Source organism: Linepithema humile, chromosome 1 (assembly GCF_040581485.1).
Source record: "Linepithema humile isolate Giens D197 chromosome 1, Lhum_UNIL_v1.0, whole genome shotgun sequence".
In the NCBI taxonomy this organism is placed as follows: Eukaryota; Metazoa; Arthropoda; class Insecta; order Hymenoptera; family Formicidae; genus Linepithema; species Linepithema humile.
This window is the reverse complement of record NC_090128.1, coordinates 45,936,858-45,958,842: the sequence shown is the minus strand read 5'-3', so window position 1 is coordinate 45,958,842 and position 21,985 is coordinate 45,936,858. Positions and strand designations below refer to the sequence as shown.

General features: G+C 36.5%; 3 protein-coding genes across 7 annotated transcripts; 2 read left to right on the top strand and 1 right to left on the bottom strand.

Moving 5' to 3' along the window:
* The first annotated feature begins 723 nt into the window (after positions 1-723).
* On the top strand, positions 724-5,440 carry LOC105669588 (apoptosis-inducing factor 3). 3 transcript variants are annotated; one of them, XM_012362637.2, is made up of 7 exons: positions 724-1,043; positions 3,025-3,317; positions 3,406-3,742; positions 3,824-4,174; positions 4,248-4,453; positions 4,527-4,743; positions 4,828-5,440. In XM_012362637.2, the coding sequence occupies exons 1-7, from the start codon at positions 974-976 to the stop codon at positions 5,091-5,093; spliced, it is 1,740 nt and encodes a 579-aa protein (XP_012218060.1). In that variant the 5' UTR covers positions 724-973; the 3' UTR covers positions 5,094-5,440. The 3 variants fall into 3 exon arrangements, with proteins under 3 accessions (XP_012218060.1, XP_012218059.1, XP_012218058.1); XM_012362636.2 differs by lacking the exon at positions 724-1,043 and adding an exon at positions 1,388-1,547; XM_012362635.2 differs by lacking the exon at positions 724-1,043 and adding an exon at positions 2,093-2,579.
* A 623-nt stretch (positions 5,441-6,063) lies between these two features.
* Tdrd3 (Tudor domain containing 3) lies at positions 6,064-10,130 on the bottom strand. 2 transcript variants are annotated; one of them, XM_012362634.2, is made up of 11 exons: positions 9,716-10,130; positions 9,241-9,325; positions 8,925-9,124; positions 8,702-8,849; positions 8,338-8,571; positions 8,132-8,265; positions 7,818-8,060; positions 7,105-7,747; positions 6,912-7,025; positions 6,747-6,843; positions 6,064-6,624 (listed from the first exon to the last, which is right to left on the bottom strand). In XM_012362634.2, the coding sequence occupies exons 1-11, from the start codon at positions 9,739-9,741 to the stop codon at positions 6,455-6,457; spliced, it is 2,094 nt and encodes a 697-aa protein (XP_012218057.1). In that variant the 5' UTR covers positions 9,742-10,130; the 3' UTR covers positions 6,064-6,454. The 2 variants fall into 2 exon arrangements, with proteins under 2 accessions (XP_012218057.1, XP_012218056.1); XM_012362633.2 differs by having other exon boundaries at positions 6,064-6,627; positions 9,716-10,128.
* Positions 10,131-11,644: 1,514 nt separating this feature from the next.
* LOC105669586 (CD151 antigen) lies at positions 11,645-18,856 on the top strand. Of its 2 annotated transcripts, none has more exons than XM_012362631.2 (7): positions 11,645-12,067; positions 16,141-16,236; positions 16,317-16,511; positions 16,722-16,889; positions 17,005-17,097; positions 17,632-17,772; positions 18,013-18,856. In XM_012362631.2, exons 1-7 carry the CDS (start codon positions 12,038-12,040, stop codon positions 18,058-18,060), a joined length of 771 nt encoding a protein of 256 aa, XP_012218054.2. In that variant the 5' UTR covers positions 11,645-12,037; the 3' UTR covers positions 18,061-18,856. The 2 variants fall into 2 exon arrangements, with proteins under 2 accessions (XP_012218054.2, XP_012218055.2); XM_012362632.2 differs by lacking the exon at positions 11,645-12,067 and adding an exon at positions 14,808-15,321.
* The last annotated feature ends 3,129 nt before the right edge of the window (positions 18,857-21,985 follow it).

Sequence of the window (21,985 nt, the reverse complement as noted above, 5' to 3'; positions counted from 1 at the left end):
TGCCTCAATGAAGTGCGTCATCAGTGGTGGTATCTAGTGAGTTTCGGTATAATTGTATGCAACTAATATTACCGACCGCAATGCACTAGAATAATTGTTGCACTTTTCTGATTTATCATCAGCGCATATTCTGGCTGCAACTTCTTACGCTGATCGTAAGATTCCTTCAGAGGGCAGTAATGCACGGCAAATTTATTTTTGCGATATCCAAATTCCCAATTCATATGATCATCGCCTCTGATAGTATCTCGGTACTGTATTTTTATTTGAATAAGTTCCAATATTTTTCAAAATTAGGACTTATATAACTTCTACAACAAACATAGTTCTTTTAAACGTAGTTATTTCAAAAATAACAAAAATAATTTTAAGTATTAATAGAAAAATGTAGGCTCCAATAATTTAATAAATAATAATAATTGTAATATAATACAAATAATAATTTTAAGTGTTATTATATTTATAAATCTATCTTATGATATTTTTCTGAAAAATATAATCTATAGTTTACCAAAGTATTAAATTTTTTTTTAATTGCCTTTTACACTACGCTGACCAGATTCAGATGACTTTTGAATACTTAATTCTTATCAAGATATTCTTTGTTCTCTCTCTTAATAAAAGTGTGTCGTAAGATAATGAGTCACGATATCTTATCACGCTACGTGCGATTCTTTGGAACTTGGAACCTTTTCCAATTTCACTCTTTTCATTATTTTTCACATTAAGAAACTTGTGCGTGTTATACATAATTTCATTGCAGAACCAACCTCAGACATGGTACAGTAGACGTACATTTACGATGTGAAAGTTATACAAAGGATCTAAACGCCGCTGCGGGGAACGTCTCAAGGTTGACTGTTGTACGTAAATCACAAGGAAACTTACAGTAGACAGATGATCGCTGTCGATCCGTAGATACACCACGCGCATTTTCCTGTCGCATTTCGGCTGAAAGTTCGTTCACTGCATCATGGGCGCGAGTAATTGCAAGGCTTTCAGGAAGAGCACTGGCTCGAATCAGGATAAATCCGTCGCAACAGGTGTGTATTCTCTTGCAAAAATTAACTACAAAGAAAACTGAAAAATAAAAACTATTGTAAAATCCGAAACAATTTTTTGCCTTTATTTCTTAACAAACAACAAAATTAGTCTTATATTTCACATTGTTATATTAAAATTTATTTTATAATTGTTCTCAATTAATAGCTCGCATGGTTAAATTTTATCTAAATCGCTTTTTTAAAAATCTGCAAAAAATTGTTTGATTCTATTAGTTTTTAAATTCTTTTTCCACGTTCTTGGAAAAAGTAGGTCCGCTGTTGTTCCGAAGCATTCAATTAACAATGGGAAATTACACAGAGTACAGTGACTAGTTCGTTTGTGAAAAATAGTGTTTATTCTATGTAACACGAGGACGCACGATCGAATCGCAGTGACAGGTTTTTAGTGCCTTTTGCGGCGATCGATGCGGTGTGTCAGAACACTTGCGCTTGGAAGACGGTGGACTGCCTTGATGGACACGCCGTTTTTACGTCGTTTCCAGGGTAGGCCTTGTAATATTTGACGCAAAGGTAGAATAAAAGAAATGTAGATTACAAGAGTAAATGCTTTTTTTCTCAATCGCAGCGCACATTTGGAAAAGTATTAGAACGATATTGGAGCAGTTGCTTAAAATAAAAACACTTTTGATTAGAGGTTATAATGATTACTGTTTGGAAAATATGAATAATAAAAGACACGAATTATATAATGTATTTGTAAACCGGTTTACACAATCAAGTTTTACCGCCCGACGTTGATTAATGTTTATTGTGTTGTTGTAAAAAATAGAAAAACAAGGCGAATATTTTTATTTTGAGCGAAAACTTTTTTGTGCAAATTGTAGAATAAGTTTTTACTTTTGCTAATATCTGTTGCTCTCCTTATCAATATATTCCACTACACCATTAATGATAAATTAAAAATGATAATGAATATATCAAAAATCATGACAGTTATCAACTGTCATATCAAAGTGATTCGATTTAAAAAATGTAGTGTTTGAAAAGATAGAATGATTATTTTTCATATACTTTATATAAACGAAATCTTTGCGTTTGTGTGTCCATTGTCTCATACAAGTATCACTTTGTGCACACTTCGATAGATGTATGAGAAATTTTCTGCGCACGACGTATATGGATGTTGCACATCTTTGGACTTATGTATCTGTGCCACGTGCACAAGATACTAATTGCATCGTTGTGTCGTAACGTAATGACGACAAATTGCGCGAAACTCTATTTCTGACGAGTCATTTATTTCATTAGATCGTTTCGTTGCATCTTGAAAAAGCTCACGTTGCAATTATCACGGAATCCCGTGTTAAATCACTGACAACCGATAACCTATCGAGTGCAACTGTCATCACGTACGAGATAATGGCACTTGGAAATCCCCATGTGCTTTTCTAAATTTCCTTATTATATTCGATTATATGCTACGTTATTTAATAAACGCGAGTCATGTATTACGTAGTTTATTAACGAAGCTTTTTGTTCTGATATGGAGATATTCAGTGGGCAAATTGATTAAAGGTAGTATTTCTTTTTATTTCCGCAAATGAGTGTCATGAGCATTCTATTGTTTATGGACTGCTATGGAGACGTAATGAATTTGGTGGGCTATTTTCTCTTATTAGAAAATATCAAACTTCCATATATTGGCTTATGTATTCTTACATTTGACATACTCATGTGCTGTTTTTTTCATGTATATTTATGATTAATAATTGTAGAATTTAATGGTTTTTAATCGATGAAAAATATTCCTTTCATTATGTTCAATAAAAATAAAGAAAATAAAAATTATACTTGTAATAAGTGTCACGTAGCAGAAAATATTCCACAGAAATACAATGTATTACCATGTTGTTGTTCCTGTGAGTTACCTGTTGCTGCACCTCTGATAACATGTCCATAAAAAAACTATGATTATTGTTATAAATAATTTAATTAAATTGGATTGTTTTGTCTTCATTAGGTCCATCAGAGCACCATGACTACATCGAAGATGTGGTATGCAAGCAAGAAGATATCAACGAAAATGAAATGAAATTATTGCCGCTTGGAGAACATGGAGGGAAAATTCTATTGGTGAAACAGAAAGGAGAATTGCATGCAATCGGTACCAAATGTACGCATTACGGAGCTTTGCTACATACCGGTGCGTTAGGAGAAGGAAGAGTGAGATGTCCATGGCACGGTGCATGCTTCAATATTAAAACAGGTGACATTGAAGATTATCCGGGCTTAGATTCCTTGCCATGTTACAAGGTATGAAAATAAATCTTTCACAATCCTTTCCTGCATTTCTTTTTGCATGTATAATTGTTTAATATATTATCCCTATGTGTTTTAATAGGTTCGCGTAGACGAGGCTGGCCAGGTTCATGTAAGAGCCAAACGCAAAGATCTGGATATTAACAAACGTGTGAAGGACATGTCTGCGCGTGATCCTGAAAATGTGAAAACGGTTGTAATAATTGGCGGAGGACCAGCAGGTGCAACCTGCGCAGAGAGTTTACGACAGGAAGGCTTTACAGGACGTATCATTATGGTGTGCAGGGAGAATGTTGTACCTTATGATCGAATAAAAGTATCTAAAATATTAGATTTTGATGTTCATAAGGCAGCACTACGACCGCCCTTGTTTTATGATGATCACAAAATTGAGACAAAACTTGGTGTAGAAGCAATAGGTATGAAAAAGAATAAGCAATAATTAAACAACAAGTATTTAGTTAAGTTGCTTAATATTTTACGATATTATTTTGTTACAGGTTTAGATACGACACAAAATATTGTCAAACTAAGTAATAAAGAGGACTTGAAGTATGATTACTTGTTTACTTGCACAGGCAGCAAACCAAGGATGCCGAATGTGCCTGGAAGTAACTTGTCAAGCATTTTTGTGCTGCGAGATTATACTGATTCGCAAGGTGTATATTCACTGCTGTCTCCTGAGAAGCATGTAGTCGTACTAGGATTGAGCTTTATTGGTATGGAAGCGGCAGCTTATTGTATCAATAAATGCGCGTCCGTCACAGTAATAGGACGTGACACTGTACCCCTCAGAGCGATATTTGGAGCGGACATTGGCAACAGAATTAAAAAGGAACATGAGGCAAAAGGTTTTGTATAAATTCATTATGCATAGTATACATCTTTTATACATTTCTATAAGAATAATAAATTATTTTTTAGGCGTGAAATTTATCTTTCAAAATAATATCAAGCGATTTATTTCAAAAGAAGGAGAAGAAAATGTTTTAGCTAAAATTGAACTTACGGATGGTCAGATTTTATCAGCTGATATAGCCGTCGTTGGAATAGGATCTACGTTTTATACAGATTGGATGAAGGAATCATCTGTTCAAATGAGGGACGATGGCACTATAGTAGTAAATAAGGTATAACTTTTGATCTTTATATGTTTTTGATCATCCATCACTTCATATTTCAATATTGGATATCAAATTACAGCACTTAAGAACGAATATAGAAAATGTGTATGCTGGAGGTGATATAGCTTACGCACCAATATATGGATCCGATGATATGCTGGCTGCGATAGGCCATTATTCCTTAGCTCATTATCATGGCAAAATTGCAGCATTAAACATATGCGGTAAAGAAACTCCTTTGAAGACTGTACCATTCTTCTGGACAAATTTACTGGGCAAAAATTACAGATACGCAGGTAATACAATTTTTCGAAAATATAATTGTTGAATTTGATAAAATGTTAAAAATCCAATTAAGAATTTTTAAATTTTATTTTTAGGCCATGGAAAGCCCACCAGCATAAAAATTTATGGTTCGTTGGATAAACTGGAATTTTTTGCTTATTATCTCAAGAATGGCAAGGTAATAGGAATAAGCAGTGTTAATGCTGATCCTGTCGTATCAGATTTTGCAAATATGCTTTATGAAGAAAGAACGTTAACAGAAGAAGAAATTAATACGGATCCATTCGGTTGGATGGAAAATAAACCAAAGGATGTTTCAAAACGGTTTCAGGACAGCATTTTAGTAGAAGTGCAGGCTTAAACTTGTTCTGCATAAATATAATTTAGCGCTTTGGAACAATAATGTCACAGTATTAATTTTTTAATTTATACACTTTCATAATGCAAGTTAGATAAATTGGTGTAATATATTCTATATATATTCTATTTGAAAAATACTTTGTAAAATATACTTTAGATTGTACTTACTATATAAAATGTTGCAAAGAAAAAAATTATATTACATTTTTGACATTCATTTAATTTGCAAGGATCTAAAGCAATTTACGAAATAATAGTGTGTCCAGATATTAGAGCATTTAATCCCATGCTTCTGTAACTCTCATATGACATAAACGTTCGGCAATAGTAATTTCTTTTTGAAACTTTTGTCTGTGTTCTGCATATATCTTGGTGAGAAACTTGTCTTTCCTCGATTGCTTTGTTTCTCCCGTGTGACCATGACTTTGTTGAAGTGTAATATAGGGATGCCGTAGGATTAACATGTTTCTTTCTTCCCTTTCAAAGTCATGCTTCATGTTAAATAAATCTTGCAAAGTTGGTTTCTTAACTTTGCGGTATTTCCTGTATGATATAAAATAATGATTGATAAAATAATGTATCTATGAAATGATAAAAAAGTAATATATTGCCATTTAAGCACAAGTTTCTGTTAAATAATACGAGATACTTTTTATGGAGAACAAAAGTTAGTACTCACCCTCTAAATCTATACGGTATCTTAGTAATAGCGAACAGAACTGATCCAAGCCTCATTGTGTATGTGTAATTCAGATATCATAAACTGTTAATGTATAAACATTTATAAATATATGTCCAGATTATTATTGTAGGTTAAGTTAGATCACTGGTAAAATGTTAGTGAAGATTGGTAATCTTACGGGAACTATAATATCACCACGTTAACGCCCTCTGGAGAGGCAAATGTTAAATAAGAATTACTTCAAAGAAATAAAATTATGTAGATAGGTAGACTAACATCGGTGTGTGAATTAGATATTACAAGATTTATTAGTATTACAGCTAAAGTGGACGAGGTACAGACATTGCTCTGTTCTGCAGTAGTAAGAATCAATTTTTCTACAATACAAATATTATAATATTCTGAGAACACAGTCGATATTTTACAGTAATGTTCTTCCTTCTCATGTATGTATGACATGAAAAGCCAGTTTGTGCTTCGTATTAAATTATCACGTATTTAATTTAGTTAAAATGGAAATCAAATGTGGCACACAACTCACCGTCTATTAATATTAACAGCACTTAACCTGTCGGATTAATGTGTAGCAACCTGTTAGATCAATCCTCAGTAGCAAATTTAACTGCTTCAATACTTAGTAGAAGCTTTTTTTTCACTAAAGATGTGAGACTAAAGTTACATTAAAAAAAGGAATTATGTTGAGTATTTTGACTATTAATTGGCATAGAATTGTGTCCTCTTTGCGCCGGTGGTTGATAGATAGGTTGTGCACTTCGCTGCTGACTTCGTTTTTTATTGTATCCCTTATTCCCACCGGCAGTACCACTTCCGCCTCGTCGAAATTCCATACCTGCTGCAATCATAATTTTTTTTTTTTTTATTTTTTTTTTTTATTAAAATGCATTGATATTAAAATATCTCGAACAAATGTACAAAAAACTTGTAAATATAATTTAATATTTTTTTACTCACCATTTATATGATTGTGGCCCTGATCATAACGAGGATGTCGATTGTTAGTACGCTGATCTTGCCGTCTTATATCCGGAGCATGATCCTGAATCTGATACTGTCACAAGAAAAATTATTATAAGCATATCGACATCAATATTTATACTCTTTTGCAATTTTACATACGTCATCTGTTATTGGTATGCAGTCTGCCTGAAGCACTTCCTCATAGTTCTCGAATCCCTTAAATTGCACTACACAAGTTCTCTCGGAAACACCAGTAACTTCAGCATTGTAATACTAAAAATTTGGTGCAAAAATATTAAATAACTCTTACGCTTAATGACGTGTCAATGATGTAAAAAAAGATTGTACTTACCCTGTTATCTTCCCAATATTTGGCCATACACTTATCACCTACTCGCCATACCCACGTATTCGCAGATGTGTTGGTATTTTGATTGCTGTAATAGTTTTCGCTTCTTTGCATATTGGGATTCATAGACATCCGGTTCCCAGGATTAGTATTTGGTTGATATCTAAATTGATTCTTAAAATTTTGTTCGGTTGTATTGGAGGAATACACCTTAGAAGTACCATTTTGTTGCATCCGATTATGCCTGTCGTGAGAAACATCGTACGGATGCCTATTTTTCGCCTCAGCATCAACATCATGGGTTCTTTTACTACCAAAATTCTTTCCCTGCAGTTCAGTCTGATTTTTGTTATAGTTCTCATTACCGCTGCCACTGGCATTTACATTACTTGCGCGCATATTTCTATAATCGTTCGGCTGAGAGAATTTTTGCGCTTCTCTACCTCCATCGTGTTGATATTGATGCTGAAACTCTTGATTGCGCTGGAATCTCGGTGGCTTATTTTGCTGTGCATGACTAGCTCCGTTGTATTGCGAATACATGGTGGAATTGCTATTATTCGTACGTTTATTGTTTTTATGCTCCTCCTGCATCTGGGAGTATCTGGGGGGAGGTTGATAGGATCCGCGACCTCCTTTTTGACTTCTATAAAAATCGATATTAGAAGAACCAATACTTTGTTAAAACAATTCCACCCTATAAAGTAGTTACATACCGTCCGCCTCTTCCACTTTGTGTATCGATACCCTTAGATTCAAGACGATCTTGATTACTTTCGTTGTACTGCGCAAAATTATTTTGTGCTGAAATGGTTGTTTCAACACTTTCAGCCTGCACAGGCAGCTTATCTTCAAGAAAGTCGAATAAGGATATTTTTCCACTGCTAGGTTTACTCTCCTCGGTCTTCTTGTCGAATCGCTTGCCACGTGGCTCTCGCGATTCTCGAGATTCCTTAGCGCTATCGTAAAAAGATTATAATTTGATGGCAGAGTAAAAAAGAAAAAAAGAGAAAAAAAGAAACAAACTTACTTATGTTTATAGTCAGTTTTCTGCAAGCTTTTTAAAGCTTTATCCACATTATTTCTATTGACCCTCAAAGCATACTCAGCTTGCTCTACGGTAAATCCTCGATCTACAATTTTCTGAACGCTATGATCTAATAGCTGTGAAAAATATAAATTTTTAAATATTATTCATATAAATATTTGAGTTAAATATAAAAATGAGTTACAAACCTGCTTATTTCCGCCACCAAATACTTTTTTACAGCCTTGTTTGGCAGCTTCCGCTATTGCATCTTTACGTTGAGTCTCAAATTCGCTATTCTCTTTGCCAGTTTTTTCCTTTTCTACCAGAGCTTTAAAGTTTTTATCTTGCTCTGAAACTTTTATAATCTTTTTGCCAAATGGAATCCATGGTGGTGGTCCGCCTTCTTCAGCAGATCTTACCCGGGTGTGTAAAGCCAATTTCTATAACAAAAATATTTGCATTAATTAAATAAAATTATATTTAATTATTGTATATATTGAATTAGAATGCTTATTATTACTATTATCCTAACTAAAATAGTTTATATCCATTAAATAAAATATTGTTTACCTTATTTAATTCCCATTTTTCCACTAGATTATTAACTCTTCCTCCAAGCACATGAATTATATGTGACGGTATTATTAAAAAGATTCCATGTGATGTAGGTAAACCTCCTGACTTTACTAATATCTTTGTACCAGGTGGTGTGTTTAAGCTAAAAGCACATAAAATTACTATAAGATAAAAATTAAAAAGAAATACAAAAAGTAATACAACTTGATATACTTACTTTAAAGCTGATATATGATCAACTTCTAAAGCTTGAAAATTATTTTTTCCATCAGTCATTGATAATTTTAACATTCGTGGTACTGCTTTTGATTCCTCATTTCCCTTAGGTGTAGAGATATTACGTATTTTTTGTATTTGCAACACGATATTTCCCTGATGGATATCGCCATTCCCACTACCAATTTCTCTTAAATCAAGCTGCAAATAGTTCAATTTTTTAAATATATTTTTTCCCAACCAATATCTACTTTGCTGAATTTTAATAATAATAATAATTCTAACAATTTGTCTGTGGATAATTGCATAATACGTACATCTAACAATCGTTTTATTATCCTTTGCGTATCAACTATGTTTCCTGAATCAGTCGCTGCACTATAACCATGATCGGACAGGTACCTAATAAAAAAGAAAATTAGTTAAATAAAAATTATAAATTATAAAGGCTGTAATGATTCGAAATTAAAAAGTGAAGAAGCGACAATAGCCGATTTTTCAAGGACGAACGCAAAAAGAACTTTTATTAAAATTACAAAATATAGAAAACAAATGTTTTGATGACAGGTTGAAATGTTTGTATGTTTTATAATTTCAGTACATGTCCTTTTCGCACAAAAAACCGGCTTTAGATCTTTTCACTCCTTCGCTTTTTAATTAGTTAAATAAAATAATTAGAAATATTTATCAGACTTGAAATAATCGTGAATTGTCTAATTTTTAAGAGTAAAAGTATGAATTTCTCTTTAGCAAAGTCAGCAAGTGGCACAATGTTGAGTGTACTTTACTCACCATCCCAACGCTTCCAAGTTCTCCATGTCTGTACCTGGTTTTCTCTTTATTCGATAAAAATTGTTCACGTTTCATTGGATCGATGCAGCTGTCGAGCGTAAAGCGTTATTGCATACTGTTCGTGGCTTACAACGCGTTGCAACGCGTTACAAACGATGTATGCATCTGAACGTATACAAACATCTAACAGCTGACACGTTAAACCACGAGCTATCGCAGCAAGCCGTTCGAACAACAATTCGACCAAATATTTCGATTTCACCAAAACAATCACAAGCAGAAGCTATCACACGAAATAACGTTGCGCTGGTGCGGCGATTATAATTACTCGGACAAGAGAACCGCACCTATCTACCTTGAAAATACTCGTCGCCATTTTGCACCCTAAACATCGTGCGTTTGTTTCTCAATAGATACCGCTGGGATCGTCTACGCGAGTGATTTAAAATAAATTTCTTTCATGTTATTTAGAACTTATGTTTATATATTGTAATATTTAATCGCGATCCTTATGATTAAGTAAGCCAGATTTTCTTACTTTTATATATACATTCTCCAAAATGAATCAACAATAATTGTGTCATTATATTAGTGTTTAGATAATGAAGCGCTTCCAGGTTTTTAAAATCTATTTTATATAATTTATAACACGCAACAAATTGTATAAAAAAATAATATTATGTTTTTGAAATATGAAAAATATCTTACAAGTAGAATTAATTTATGTGGATAAAGTGTGTTATATTAAATATTCTTTTGTAAAGCCAATACATATAAAAAAAATGACAAAAATTACAAATATATTACTTTGCGTAATATTCGCAAAATTAACGTACAACGATGGTTTCATTAAAACTCTTAAAGCCTGAATGCCGATTATTTCAATTAGGGCCAACGATTATTGCTTGGGTGGAGTAGTTACTAAACAAACGTTGAAATTACCGCTATCAAATGCGAATTAACTTTGGAGATGACGGAAGCACGTGATATGCGTGTTACAAATAGTCAAGACCCACCCACGTTTAATCTCACTTCACATTTGATAAAATGCACCCTCAATAATCAATGTAATTGATGTAACTCAACAATTAATTGTTTCTTGAAATTATACAATCGTTATAATTGTGTAAATAATATAAAAAAGAAATATAAAAGCGTATTAATGTAAGAAAAATACTTTAGACTAAATCGGACAATTTCTTTATCAGAAACATTCTACAAAGAGTATTAGAATAATAATTATATATTAATAATAATTAAAAATTAAAAAGATATAAGGCTCATATGATTTTCAAAATCAAAATTATTAAACAGGAGCGTAAAGAGCCAAAAAGCAAGTTGATCGTGCAATAGTGTATTACTTAATTTACATTATCGTAGAATATAAACGTTTAATAATAATTATATATTAATGGGTGGAAAAAGTTATGATTCAAAAAAGTTGAAGAAAAGTAAAAAAGTAAAGGAATTTTTGATTCCTAAATTAAATTAATTAAAAATGTCCCTTTACTTTTCGACTTTTTTTCGTGTTTCGCGTAATAATTGAATAATTGAATAATAGAGTGTCCGCTTAGATCTCCCCATATAACTCGCTTAAGATTCCGTGCAATGAAAGTGAGACAACGCTATACTTCTTTCAGCGACGAGTGTTATCGAGGAATGTCGCGACAGAAATTATCAAAACAATTATGTTAACGATTATCTTTTGCAAACGATAGATGACTTGATTATCGCATTTGCATTCCGGATCGAAAATGGAGCTCGAGAAGAGGCCCCATAACATTGTGTGCGTGTGCGCACGCGCGCATATTTGAGCATGCGTCTCCTGTATATGTACCAAACGCAATTCCCCATTTTCATTGGACCCCATCATAGATTTTCTTCGTGCTTCAACTCGTATATACAACGGCTCGCACTATAGTTAGACCGTGATAGTAGTAACGTATACGCGACGCGTATGCCACAGTGAACGATAACTTGTTGAGAGAGACTATAGTATAAAAGCGATTGGGAAGGGAGCAGGAGAAAAATAGTAGGACGGAGACGGAAAGAGAGAGTGAACGAGACAGAAGTTCGCTCGGTCTTACCATTTCAGTTTCACTCCGACTCGGCCTGAAATCGCATGTGTTCACGCTGATCGTCCGGCACTAGACGCCTTATACGAAATTCCCTCGCCGAAAACGAAACACGAATGCGATCGTCGTCGATGGTCCATTGAGTCCTTTCCAGTGCGCACGCAATTCATCGCTTGGCATCTTCGAAACTAGGGAAGCTCTCCGCGGAAAGAAAGGAATTATTTGTTTTCCCGCCGCTTACCGCCGAATGGAGAAAGGATTCACGCCTGGGATCAGCGTAAGTAGAAATGTTGAGCAATCGATCGGCGTCGGTTAGAGGATATCGTAGCACCGCGACTCGCATGAAAACGGTTTTTCTTCTCCCTCGATTGACGTAGAGACGCCAGGACGCATCGCGGTGATTCATCGCAGAAGTTACCGCCATTTACGCTCAACGCGTCGCAGTTTCATAATTATACGAATCTGATATTTTGATAAGTTTCTGCTTTGCAAAAAGTTGAAGTTTTAGTTAAAGGAGAAAATCCTGTTTCGCGAGTTTTTAATTTTTTAAATTAACACGCACAAACAAGGAAATTGATATGAAAATGACATCGCTAACATACAGTCCATACAGCACAAAACATCCTCAGGATATCCTCAGGACATCGAGGATATTTCGGTGTCCGAAGGATGTTCTGAGGACATTGAGATCTCCCTAAGATGTCCTAAGGATATGTAGGATATTTTGTGCTGTATGAGAGTCTGACTAATTTCATTTTCAAAGTAAATTACCCGTATATCTTATTAGATTAAATTGTTGTTTTATCATAATATTGTTCTGAGGTCATGAATCACACAGAAAGGAAGTATAATTAAAGATAATCTAGTTCGTTAAGGAAATAATATGTAGCTTAACTTGCGCCTACGTTCGTCGAATAATATCAATTCATGAAGTGGTCGGACGAGAAGACAGAAACTTTCTTAGTTAATGTGCTAATTTAATTTACATACACGTGAATGAACTTGATGGCTAATAAGCGAGAAAGTTGCTGACAATAAGAGCCGCAAAATTTCGCCAGTTTATATTTTTAAATATTTTGATACACACATATTTTCTATCAGTAACAATAAGAAGCTAATTAAATCAGTTATCATGATTTATAAATGCGGCACAAAGATAAGTGCCATTATTCCTTAATTATTCTGTTTAATTTTAAATGTATTTATTTTTAAATATTATAAAAAGCAGTATATTTATTTTTTTTATTTGATAAACGTGCAATTATATTTAAAAGAAAATTTCACAGAAAGATGTTATATTTTATCGAAATATAAGACGAATACATTTTAATATGTAGCGCTGCTACGTGACTCGAATCGTTAAAAGATTCTTTATAGAGCCTTTCTAAAACTAGATTTAGGTAGAGAGACTCTTGTGCGCATTTACATTATATGCCTTCAACTATTCCGGTATATTAAAGAAAAATCAATAAAAACCTGTTTTAAAATGTAAAATATATTTATAGATTTGTTGTTGTACCACAAGAACATTCGATATAATGTTCCAAATTTTGCAGATTTTGCGGTTCTGTCAGCAGTTATGTCAAATATGCAAGCGTCATCTATTAAAAAATAATTATGATGAGAAATTTCACTCGCGCGCGATATATTTTGTCCTAAATTCGTGAGAGCATTGAAATCATTTGGCGGATCTCCGTGTAACTTCGAGATGTAACGCGCCGATTTTTATATTACTAGCCGATGTTACCGACTTCCCCTCCCGACGCGATGTTTACAAAAATTATCGTAAATCTCACGAAGATGAATGCTCGTACATCGTAGAAGCAACGATTGTACACAAGGGTGTCGCACGGCGTCGGTTTCGTTTTCGTTGAAACGCGCTCCGATTGCACGTATCAGTTTGCGCATAGCTTATAAGTTCAGTTTTCATAAACTCAGCGTGAGTATGAAAGGAACAGTTGAACAGGGATCGTCGTAGTACTACTTGGAAGAATGAAGCTCGGCGACCTCGCGCCAAGATTAACTTTCGATTTATCGGGGGCTTCAATCTCTTCCTTCTTCCTACACGCTCTTCCTGTTTCTACGGACATTCCCGGCATTTCTTGTCAACAATTTGTGAACAATCGTTCACAATTCTGCCAAGATTGTTTGCAGATATACGCATACATGTAACTATTTTTAGCACATGTAAGAGAAGTGTTTCGCATCACGCGGATAAATACGTGATTGTTCGCTGAGACACGTGGATGCTGATTTCTCGCGAATGTGAAAGGCGTCGTGTTTATCTCGCGGTAGAAACTCTGAAAATAATTCTATACAAATAAAGTTTCGCGCTTGTGTTCCTCTGCGTTTAAATAGACGCGGGATTGACGGCCGCGGAATCGTCCAAGTGTTACTCTGACATTGCGTGTTTAAGGAAGAGCAAATAAATGGTATATTTGTTGCTTCATTGCCTTAAGGGAAAGACGCCGCTTCACCCGATAACTCGCAATAAAGCGAACTACATACTTCAGCATTCTACGCTACGACGTTTTTAACTGATGAAGTCAGAGATTGTTACTCAGATTGCATCGACACTTCTACGCCGAGATCCAGTAATTTATTTAACAAGCGCGAGTCACTTTTAAGCACACATTTTCCAACAAAGTTTCGCGACTATTGACTTGCAAATTAATTCTTAAAACGCGCATCTTTGTGTACAAGATATTCCAGACGTAGTTTTGAGCCATTCTTTTTGAATTTTTGATTAATCTCTCGAATCCAAGGTGGCTTTGAAAAAAATTGATTTACCTTCGTAACTTGTTGATACAACACTTCCTCGGCTTTTTCTGGGTCACTCTATATAAACCAGGATGTAGATTCTCTCATGACTTCATTCCACTTCGTGGAATAACAAGTAATCGGATGCTGTTAACATACAGAAAAGCAACCTCAACAAGATAAACTTTGAAAAAGATCTCGACATCATCTTTGCGTATGACGTCATCCGCGATATGCAAGGCTGCAAGGTGCGAGCATCATCGCGTCATTTTTGCGTCTCGCGCTGACCGTGGATTACTTAATCTGCGAAGGGAGAAGCCACTTTCTCTCTCGGTCTCAACGTGTTTTTCGAGGCAGTATGCTGGTGCGTGACCGAGGTCTACGTTACAACGCGTTACAAAACACGGGAGGCTTATGTGAGTGCGGTATGCTATATCGTGCGGAGCGATAGCAATCATTGTGCGCGTTAACCTGAATCGTTTCCTTCAGGATCGCACTGCGTCAATAAATGTAGAACGACGTGTACGTTCTTATGACAGGTGAAACGTGTCCTCCAGCGATGAAGCGTTACGCGAGTGTTCCAGAAATTGATCGCGCCTCCATCCGGTGCCGCGACATAAATATCGAAGCTGCCGAACGGCATTGTACCACCGGAATCCTATTACGTGTTCGATGAACAATAACGAGTAATTGTGCCGTGTGCGTAGTATTTTCAAAACAGGAAGTTGCCCGGAGTTTTCCGAGCCGTGAAAACTCGCATTGATCACGAAGGTCCGTTTATCCTCTTGACTCGTAAACAGTTATTAGAATGCCAGGTTAATGAGTGTGAAACACTACGTAACACGAGCGCGAGACGCACTCGAATAAATTAGATTTCAATCTAAGTCGTAAAAAGTCGTAACGAGACTCTGAAGTGTAAACAGTTGAAAAAAAATTGAAGTAAAATCCATCTGAAATTAGACAATGAATGAAACGTTCAAATTTAACTTTACATAATTATTTAATCCAATTAAAGAAGTAAGTTTTCTGAATTTTTAAATCTCCTTTTTATCATCCTGTGCATAATAAGTTTTATCGTCTCGATCTTGAAACCCCGTGAAACCAAAGAAGGTCCGACGCCTATGAATACGGTCAGGGTTACGGTGTATGATCAAGGTGTTTCAAACTAGGTCAAACATAAGTCTGATGTCATCGAGATGTATGACATAATTAAAAACGATGATACGTGACTGTAATGAAAATTCGGCTAATTACGTTCGTCTCGCAGCCTTCGAGCCATTTAATAATATTACGTTTACGAGACGGAGCAAAAATAATAACACCGAAGGTGTAAAATAACATAATAGACTGAGACAAAAAAAGAAAGACAAAAGTACAAGGCAAAAATTTGACTATTAATTTTTACAAGAGGAAAGTGTGCAAATTCTGCTTGGAATAAAATTTGCAAATTTTAATTCGTTATGCAAAATAGCGTGGAAACAATCGCAAAGCTATAATAAAAAGTGGCAAGCACTTAGCAAAATATCAAAGCTTCATCTTTATAACATTCTTGCATTTTATTGATAATTTTATTATTGGGTTTGTTAACAGATTAACACAGGCGAGATGTCAGAATACGAAGCGGAGATAGAGTTTTGCGGTCAATTCATGAAATATGGCTTATTGCTCATGAACTTGATTATCTTCGTAAGTTATACCTTATTAAAAATGCAATATATTTATACAATAATGCATACATGGAAATTAAATATTAATCTGCACTCTAGATTGGAGGGGCTGGCATAACGGCCTTAGCCGCATTGGCCCTAGATGACAAAATACCAGCGATAGGTGAACTCGTAGGGAACGATCTACTAACCGGTGCGGTTTACGTCTTGCTAGTTGGCGGGATCGTCGTGGCGTTTATAGCCTTCTTCGGATGTATCGGTGCATCGCGTGAAGTCAAGTGTATGATTCTGACAGTAAGTATCAAGCATTCACTTCCATCCGATAATCGATATCTCAGCATCATGTTGTTCGGTAAACTTTGCATTGAATTGATGCCGGAAAAAACTATGAATTAATCTCACAGAAACAAATTAATCGAAAAGAAAATTTAATTATTTATTCACGCAGCTTTTTATTCACTCTCGAAGCTTCGAAAACTCATTAATTCGACCCGTCTTTTTCAGTACTTCATAGTCATGCTTCTGCTGTTCGTCACCATGATCATCGGCGGCGTTCTCGGATACGTTTTCCGCGAAAAGTTGCTGAACGTCGACAGAGAGATGAAGAGTTCGATCCGACTTTACGACAGTCGCAAGTCCATTCGGGACGCCTGGGACATCACGCAATCAACGGTGAGTAATTTCCGGAAAATTTTATCATCTTACATCGAGTATGTTTTTCGCCGCTGCGTCGAATCCAATTATGATTCGAAATTTTCCGTAGCTAATTTAACTCTGAATCTTTTAGCACCACTGTTGCGGCGTTGACAGCTGGAGGGATTGGGGAAAGTATGGTCTTAACGTGCCCGAGAGCTGTTGCCGAGAAATTCTACCTGGCCAGGTAAAAATCAATTATCTTTCTCAACGCGGCTGTGCGTAGCTTGATGAAATAGTTAGTCGGCTGCGCGTCCGCGCAACTAATGACGGCAATTCACTACGTACGTGCATCTCATACTGTAATACGCGTTTGCACATACGGCAACAATTACGATGTCTCTCCGTTGCTTAATGACTCTCGCCGAGTTCTGTCAAATCGAATCTTAATATCTAGAAGTAGAATTCCGCTTGACCTTTGTGCAAAAGCGGGACTTGTAGCGGTAAAATCGACAGACCGAGAGTTTTCGGGATCCGTGAGTCCGAGTGGCGATTCGCAAATCGGCGCGAATAATTGTTCGCGGTTTGAGCGATGCCGTCGCGATTCCGAAACGTTCACGACCCGCCGATTTCCTTCGGCAACGCCGAAGACCGTCAATTTGGCCGCAATTACTTAATCGGCCCCGAGTCCTAACCGCCCTGTCTTGTCCTCTCACGCTTTCACTCCGCCGATCGGCTTTCTCGCGAGCCGTGTTTCTCATGGCCGTCTATCTGCTTGCAGCGATTTAACTGCAACAGCGGCTCGGACACGGTGAATCCTTCGAACGCTTACGTGGAGGGTTGCATCAACGGAACTAATTACAACCTGCACGTGCACTCAAAGTTTATAGGCGGCGCTAGTCTTGGACTCGGATGCATGATGGTAAGGGTGCAGTTTGCATTTTTATGAATCTCTTGAAATCTAAGAGGAAGCATCAGCGTTGGAAAATATCTAGCAAATATTTCTTCTAGAATTGAATTATAAAATACACGAATACTTTTTCTTTTGTATTTTTCTTTTCAAAAAATCGTTTCTGTGACTAGCGTTTTCACATCTTTGCGTTTAAATATATATTTCTTATTTGTTACGCAGTATTTTGATTTGATTTTTTTCAACTTGCAGTTCTTTGCTATAATTATGTCTTGCGTGCTCTTCAAAACGATCCAATGACAGGAGGAGTACTTAGATGGAGGCTGCTCTCCGTAAGAAAGTACGGGAAGGAGGTGGGTTTTCGAAATCCTTAGGGGATTTTTTCATACAATTTCATCGATTACTCGTCGCTGTAAGCGCACCTGATCACACCGTGATAATCAAACGAACAAATCTCTATCCGATTGTACAGTTCTCGCCAATTTGTTACATGAATATAGCATTGTATCATGATTATCATTATTCTTTATATTTTGGTATATAATTTATACGTGTAAGATTATTTTCGATTTAGTTGCGTGTGTCATGAGTACGTTAATGTATCGAGTACCTTATATATGTGCCGTAACAAATGCATATGTATATTATGCATCTGTCAATCCTTTCGGTAATTATTGTCGATCAATACCGAGTGAAGTAATGTGTAAAAATTAATTTTTCCAGCGATCGCTTTTCTTTACGTTCCATTAGTTATACGATAGTTCCGATTCTTCATTTATCATCAGGAAATATAAATTCTATCGAATAAAAATAACAAGATGCTTAATTATATAAAGAATATATTGTAAGATTAAATATGTAATGTGTATTTTATATGTAACATTTATTATATATATAAATTCTATCGAATGAAAATAACAAGATGCTTAATTATATAAAGAATATATTGTAAGATTAAGTGTGTAATGTGTATTTGATATGTAACATTTCTTATATATATGCATTTTATGTAGTAATTCTATATAACATTTTCATGAATTGTGTTGATATTATATGTGTGTTTCTATATGATATTATAAACAACAGATTAATGGGTTCCGCTGTGTATTTGTCTGGATTTTATTCACCCCTCTGTTGTTTGCAACTGTGCACCTCCGCTGTATTAAAGCACGACGAGTCGTTATAATCCGGGCGTTTCGCTAAAGTGAACTACCTCATCGCCGTCGTCTATCAATTCCCTTTCTATTCTTCTAGTGATTATCGATTGTTGCAATCCGCATACCGAGACGGTACAACCGTCCTCAAAATTTCATCCAGATTTGCGTGGATTTCACGCCCGATTAAGTGAAATCCAAAAACGCGTCAAGTAACGCAACTTACACACAATTATTATAATTATAAATTTTTAAGCAAGAATATTCTATTTCTATCTTTGTTAATTCTTAAGCTAAAGCTCTGAAAGCCACAAGTTTTGCTTGCACAGTAAAATTTCCAGCGAAGAAATGTAAATTCAGACATAAGCGGTAAATTGAGTAGATTAAGTAATATTCATTTTGTCAATGTACGCCTGACGAGCTCGCTCGACTGCGTAATTTTCTGCGAGTATATCAAGAGTATGATAATGGCTACCCCCTTAAGTTTATTCACCCCCAGTATGCGTCAGCTGTACGCATGTCCTCGCGATGAGGCGTGACTCGCTGCCATTCCACGGGAACGTCTCATCGAATCGCACGCAATTCTCCATCGTTGCCCCCCCCTTTTCCTCCCCCAGCACCCACATCGTCAGCACATCCGACCCTTTCGTCGCGACTTGTTTGCTCAAACCCTCCGTGTGCGCGAGCGATGGATCGAAAGAAGGTAAACAGAGCAGCGACCTTCCTCGCTCGTTGAATGATAAATGAGTAGATTCTGACTTTCCACGAAATTACGTCGTTCCAAGCGACGTCGCACGTGTCTGTCTCTCAGCTTTCGGCGACATTAACCGAACGCTTGTACCTTTCTGTTTCTTAATTCATGCATAGCTGTACCATCGCATTTGCGCAGCTGGCGTATATTTTCCGAGCTCGGAAAGTCGTAAGAGTCGTTGGTCAGCACCGAAATACGGTGAGTGCACGTGTGTATGCCGTGCACACTTGTAGCGATTCACCGGTGAATGAGCCCATATGCCGCGAAAGTCATCCTCGTGTAACGTTACAAAGGGCTCTCGGACAATGACGGATGAATCGGTGCGCGCAGCGCGAATAATGCTGCCCGTTCTGCGCGCCGATCACGACGAGCGCACCGCGTCCTTCCACCACTGCTTTTTCTCTGTTTCTTTGTCTGTATTTTCTCATCTGACGACTTGTACAGAGTGATTATACATTGTCAATATTTAAAAGTCCTGTATTTTCATTGCCAAGCAGGCTTCTCATTTTTTTTAGAAATCTAAATGCCTGTCAAGCTTCACAATAAACTTTTGTATTAAAGTGAAATTGCAACAAAGGCAAATCGTTAGTAATGTAAATTAATTAATGCACATTTGCATTTCAGAAAAATTAAGCATATTGACAGAACTTGATATTAATTCAGTCGATTCAAAAGTGGCAGAAAAATTGCGGACTCCGCAGATTTTTCAGCAGGGACAGCTCGGGTGAGTGATTTTTCCGGATGTCAGCAACTTTCGTCCGAGCCAAAAAAGATTAGAAATTGGAAAGATTCGATTTCCTCGGTTTTCGACGCTTGCCAATATATCTGCGACCTCCTTTCGTTCCTTTTTTTCCCCTTGGCACACTTTACTGCGCAGCCGGGAAACTTATTACCGGAAGCAGGGGAGCAGGCCGGGAACGGGGGAAAATAGCTGAGGCGCACGATATCTATGTATTGATTTCGTCCCGAGCTCTGAATCCGAATGCGCCGGAACTGGGGGAGTCGTCCAGGTGAAACCGAGGACTCCTGACTACTTTAGACCGGCGCTCGCCCATAAATTAAATTGCACTCCGCCGAAGAGAGGAGCCGCGCGGGCGGGCAAATGCAATTAGCCCGAGTATAACCGAACAATTATACGAGTTAGCGTCATTGTAACCGTGTCTGCCGGCAAACATCGTCAAAGGACGATCGATATCGCGCGCGTAAAGTGTTTCCAACGGGCGCCGCACAAACCTAATTTCGGCGGAAACTTGTTTGCCGTGTACGCACGAGTTCTCTCGATGCTCTCTCCTAAGCAATCAGCAAAAAGAAAATAGTATTGTTGCGCCGCACGTTTCGAGAAGAGATTGCTGAATAATCTGTAAAATCTTTTAAGCTACTTTCCTACAAAATAAAGAAAACGCGTCGTTTGGAGAACACGACGACGAATTAATAAATATTTACGTTCCATCGTTCTCTAGCGAAAATCGCGCGCCGGTATATCTGCTCTCGGATCTTCGTGCAAAAAAGTGTCTCGCGCAGAAGCACGAATGCGGAAGCGAAAACAAGAGGAAAATAAGTCATAAAAAAACAAGGAACAAAGGGAAAACCCAGCAACGAGAATGCTCGACGATGGTGCTACAGAATGGAAATGGAACTGCGGAAGCTTACAAACGCGGAGCAAAAAAATTGCAATTGCCTGTGCCAACATTTTCCGGCCCTTACAAGGAATCGCCATCGCTTGTCTCGCTGAGACAATAAAGCGGACGTAGAAAAACCTACGCAAAAATGTGACAATGCGCTAAGAAATTGCATCTTAGCTGCCAGCCCCGCCTTCGCGAAGATGCGTTACTTTCCCTCGTGCAATATGTGAAGAATTTTTGCAATTAGAGTGAGATGGAATTCACGCCACGTTGATTATTTGTGTATCTAAAAAGAAATCAAATAAGAAATTACTAATTTTGAAATATTCGTGTGCGCTAGACGTCTTCTGACTTAATAATTCCTTACATTTCCAGTCTAGAAGTTTTCCTTGCAATTTATTGAACAATTTTTCAATTAATTAACATATTTGAATAGCTTCGGAATTTTTAAGCAGTCATTATGCGGCCAGACAATACGTTTGACTCGAAAATACCCAAGCGGAAATATAGGCACTAATGACTTCGCCTGGAATGAGGAAAACAAATAAAAGAACTCTATTACGAAACAAAGCGAGGTCTCGCGCTTTCAAGTAGCGCAAGATTCATCGCCTGGAAAGTCATATAATATTTTTCCATAAAATCCAATTACACGATTGTCCTATATTTTTTCTCTCGAAACATTGTCTACTATCATGTGT